This window comes from Ipomoea nil, unplaced genomic scaffold (genome assembly GCF_001879475.1).
Source record: "Ipomoea nil cultivar Tokyo-kokei standard unplaced genomic scaffold, Asagao_1.1 scaffold0143, whole genome shotgun sequence".
Taxonomy (NCBI): Eukaryota; Viridiplantae; Streptophyta; class Magnoliopsida; order Solanales; family Convolvulaceae; genus Ipomoea; species Ipomoea nil.
The window spans coordinates 176,236-180,559 of NW_017616571.1; the positions used below are offsets into that span (position 1 = coordinate 176,236).

At 38.0% G+C, this 4,324-nt stretch overlaps 1 protein-coding gene across 1 annotated transcript; it reads left to right on the plus strand.

Annotated features, from left to right (window-relative positions):
- The first annotated feature begins 220 nt into the window (after nucleotides 1–220).
- Nucleotides 221–3,819, plus strand: LOC109171434 (protein RETICULATA-RELATED 1, chloroplastic-like). The gene is made up of 7 exons (XM_019320510.1): nucleotides 221–853; nucleotides 977–1,075; nucleotides 1,227–1,447; nucleotides 1,818–1,887; nucleotides 2,076–2,155; nucleotides 2,978–3,042; nucleotides 3,456–3,819. Exons 1-7 carry the CDS (start codon nucleotides 371–373, stop codon nucleotides 3,647–3,649), a joined length of 1,212 nt encoding a protein of 403 aa, XP_019176055.1. The 5' UTR covers nucleotides 221–370; the 3' UTR covers nucleotides 3,650–3,819.
- The last annotated feature ends 505 nt before the right edge of the window (nucleotides 3,820–4,324 follow it).

Genomic DNA, 4,324 nt, shown 5'->3' on the forward strand with positions numbered 1-4,324 from the left:
ATTACTATCCCACAAAAAATAAACTGTCTCGCCTAAGGTGCGTGTGACGCGCACCTAAAGCACGAGTAGGCGGTGCCTTAGTTTCTTTGTTTTTGTTTTGTGTTTTGTGTTTTTTTTTTTTTTTTTTTTTTTTTAATTTTTTGTTTTATTTTTTCTTTTTTTTCTTGCCCTTCTCTCTCCATGTTCTCTTTCCAATTCATCTAAAACTAAATAAACTTCTCAGTTAATGGGTTTGCTCTAAGCGTCCAATGGTCAACTCGTACTAGGGTTTATCAGTCTTCTTGTTCGATACTTACTTACCCTTCAATGGTTAACGGCAGCGAGGAGACCCGTTCTGAATCATTTTCCTAAGAAATCAGTACCTAAAATTATGTCATTTGCCATTTCCAGCTTCTCTTTGTCGAAACTTATCATCTCCGCAAAAAGCATAGATCTTTCTAACAAATGTCTAACTCAAAATGCAATTTTCGAATTTCACGGCAGCTCTAAAAGCCCCAACTTCGTAGCCTTGAATTATTCGTTTAGGAACAATGTAAACATATTCAGATTTAAATGCACCGGGGCTTCGGATTTCATAGGGACACCGCCTGCGTTGTTAGAGGATGTAGATGATGACGGTGGTGAGGGTGGCGGAAACGGACGGTTTCCGTCCGGCGGCGGCGGCGGAGGTGGTGGTGGAGGAGGAGAGAATGATGATGGTGGCGATGAGGAAGAGTTTGGACCGATAATGAAGTTCGAGGACGTTGCTAGAGAGGCGGAGAAGCGTGGGGTTAATCTTCCTGATGATATGTTGGAGGCTGCAAAGACTATGGGGCTTCGGAGGCTGGTTCTTACTCGGTATTTGGATTTGCAGGTGGAAATATGTCTACTTTTATTTATATATATATATTAGCTATAAGCATGTTCATATATGATTACACTATGGAATACTCTGCAGCTGGAGCATCCTTTCACTTTCATTTGATTTGAGATTCAGGGATCAGCTTGGCCACTAGGGTTTTTGATGAGATATTGCTCAATGCTAAGGGATCGAATGATAGCCGATCCTTCGTTCCTGTTTAAAGTTGGAACAGAGGTTAGTCAAATGCTGGCTGAGAATTTGGCACTGGCTATGCTATTTATTGACATATGTTATTGCTTATTTGTGTGGCTAATGATGGCTCGGGAATCAAGGTGTTAAGTTGTGCAATTGATGAAACCTTGTATGCCAATGTGATGTAATCCAGGTTGTCATAGACTCTTGTTGTGCTACTTTTGCTGAGGTTCAAAAACGAGGAAAAGATTTTTGGGCGGAGTTTGAGTTGTATGCTGCTGATCTTTTGGTTGGCATTGTTGTTGACATTGCTCTCGTTGGTATGCTAGCTCCTTATGTTCGTATAGGAAAGAAGTCTGTTTCAAGTGGATTGTTTGGACGCCTGCAACATGCCTGTGGATCTCTTCCTAGCAGGTGCCTTGTTTTAGGATATCAATATTTCTTGATATCATATCCCTTCTCTAAATCGCTAAATAGTAGGATGGTTATTAAACCCAAAAGTGTAGCGTCAAATAATTTCCTTCCAGAAAAGTATCCTCGGACTGCCTTGAATAATGCTACAGTAACATTACTAACTTTGAGCAGTTTTGCTTGCGCTGAATGTCCTCTCTTGTACATGATTCTTTGTATTTTTTGTTAAGGATTATATCTAAGTATTTGTAGTAAGAGACTTTGAACCATGTGCTTGCGTTTTACACACTTAAAGAAGAATGATCTTCATCCACTATGGCCACCATGGTTGATATAATTTTGATTCAAACTATCTTGGTAAATGTTGATACAGTGTTTTCGAAGCTGAGAGGCCAGGGTGTAGATTTTCAGCGCAGCAGCGGGTTGCCACATATTTTTACAAGGTACACATTAGTTTGATGGTTTCTGCAGTACGGATCTTTACAGATTTAGTCCTCAGCTCTTCATTTATTTGGAAATTCCCGATGTCTTGCTTTACTCCCATTGATTTTCACGACCAACTTTCATTTTTCATTTGCTTTTTTGGTAATGTCTCAAGTATTGACAAGTAATGTGATTATTCTGGATCCAGGGAGTGTTGTATGGCTCAGTTGGATTCGTGTGCGGCCTTATAGGTCAAGGCATTGCAAATATGATAATGAATGCTAAGAGGTACAGTTTGATAATATACTGTATTCATACTAGAAAAGATGTAGCCTGTTGCTAATTACCTTTTTAGGATAGATCTCTTGATATTTTGATAAGAATGCAGTCCTAAAATAATTTTCTCTTTTTTCTTAGATTTTGGCAAAAATCTGCTAATTTTTGACTGTCACATACTCACATTTAAGTTGGCTGTTTGCCTGAAATCTGGAATGATTGTTGAACTGATTCTTAGGTCATAGATTATTTGGCTAATGTATTGATTTTTTTTTTTTTTTTTGAATGATTGGTAGTTTAATTTTTTTTTTTTGTTATATATGATCCGTTGTTTATGTGGAAGAGCAAATGGATAATTTTTTTATTTGCTTTATCCTGTAATATGTTCTAGAATATGTCATCACTTATTCCCTGAGTTTGATTTCTAAAGCTTGTGCATAAACATTCTTTTAGAATATGTCATCATTTTTTCCTCAATTTTGTCCTTGAATTCCTTTAAAGATTTTACAGAAAAGAATTAACATTCTTGATAATCATCAGAGGGGATATTGTTGGAGAAGCATAGTTCTAATACCTTATACCTGTGAGGCTGTTGTGTTATCCTGCTGAAAATAAATTCTCTTTTCCCTTTGTAGCGCTTTTGCAGACTGTTTCAATTGATCTTTCATATTTGCTTTGTTTGCTTCTTTTCATTCATTTCCAGTTTCACCTTTCCTTCTGTTTCTCTCTATTCCTTTGATTTTTACGGCCTGACTGATATACAATCCGTAGTCCTAGTTTCGTGAAAATAATGGATTGTTTTTGTGTGATGGTCTGATGGATTAACTATGACAGGAGCATAAAGAAGTCGGAAGAAGATATACCTGTTCCTCCTTTAGTGAAAAGCGCTGCATTATGGGGTAGGTTTAATTAATTAATTAATTATTTGTTTATTTATTTTTTGCATATTGCACTACATTTGCATTGTGCGGGATGATGCTACTCTAGCCAAGTCTAGGTTAGGTCCATTCGGGGAAACTCTCCCAAGGGCGTTGGCTGACTTGGCTCATATACATGGGTTCGAACGCCTGACACAATTCAGCCCCTTCCCTCTAGGACCAAATCCTTTTGGTTTTATTATTTATTTTAAAATGGAAGCTTGCTTAGATTTAGGATTGTGAACAACATCAATTGGTTTTCTGGAACAATGCTTTCTCCATTCTCACTCTGTTCCTTTCTCTTCCCAATTCAGTTTACAAAACGCCATTTCTTATGAGGTGGTTTGACTCTTTAGAAGATACCTCTTCTCATGCTTGCTCGCTTGCTTTTGCAGGTGTTTTCCTCGCGGTATCTTCCAATACGCGCTATCAGATTATAAACGGATTGGAGCGTGTTGTTGAAACGTCGCCTTTGGCCAAACGCGTCCCACCGGTTGCAATGGGCTTCACGGTTGGCATAAGGTTTGCTAATAATATATATGGTGGGATGCAGTTTGTAGACTGGGCTAAGTTGAGTGGTGTGCAATAGTAGCATTCCCTCCACCACCCATTTCTTCATGAAGTTTGATTGAACATTTTTTAATTGGAACTTCATTTCCAACTTGATTTTTGTTTTGTTTTTTTGTTTTTTTTTGTTTTTTTTTGGGGTTATTTTCTTTGGGAAGTGGGGAAAATAATGTTATTAATCTTTTCATTTTATTTAGTTTGTCACCATCTCACTACATCTCTACACCAAAATCTCTGAAACATTATATCATTACGTATTAATCTCCCTCAGAAATGAGGCCCTGTAATATGATTGTGGAAGTAGGAACATTTTTAAAGGCAAGTGAGTGTTGTAGAAATGTAGATAAAATATTAATTGAATTGTAAATTTGATGATGTGAAAGTTGAATCAGAGAATATTACAAGGATAATGATAGTCTGAAGCACTTTTTATTTGCCAACTCCATCACCAAATGCCATCGGCGGGAAGGTCGTGGCAAGGTTGATTCCCTTCACTGGCGACGACACCGGCATCTATGTCGTCGCACACCACTGGCACTGGATATTCCGCCGGAGAGTCATATTGAGCGGTGGCAGCACATCGAATCCAAGTAATCCATTAGCTCCCACGACGATTTTAAATCCCTAAACATCAATAGGCACACGGTAAAAGCTTTATTTGAACAAATTGAAGGGTAAAAGGTAGCTGGGGGAATTT

What these genes read in the sequence shown, in the direction of transcription:
- LOC109171434 (XM_019320510.1), top strand. Translation starts at nt 371, where the DNA reads ATGTCATTTGCCATTTCCAGCTTCTCTTTGTCGAAACTTATCATCTCC. An exon ending in TTGCCACATATTTTTACAAG is followed by an intron (nt 1,888 to 2,075) that starts GTACACATTAGT and finishes TTCTGGATCCAG; the next exon opens with GGAGTGTTGTATGGCTCAGT. An exon ending in ATGATAATGAATGCTAAGAG is followed by an intron (nt 2,156 to 2,977) that starts GTACAGTTTGAT and finishes TAACTATGACAG; the next exon opens with GAGCATAAAGAAGTCGGAAG.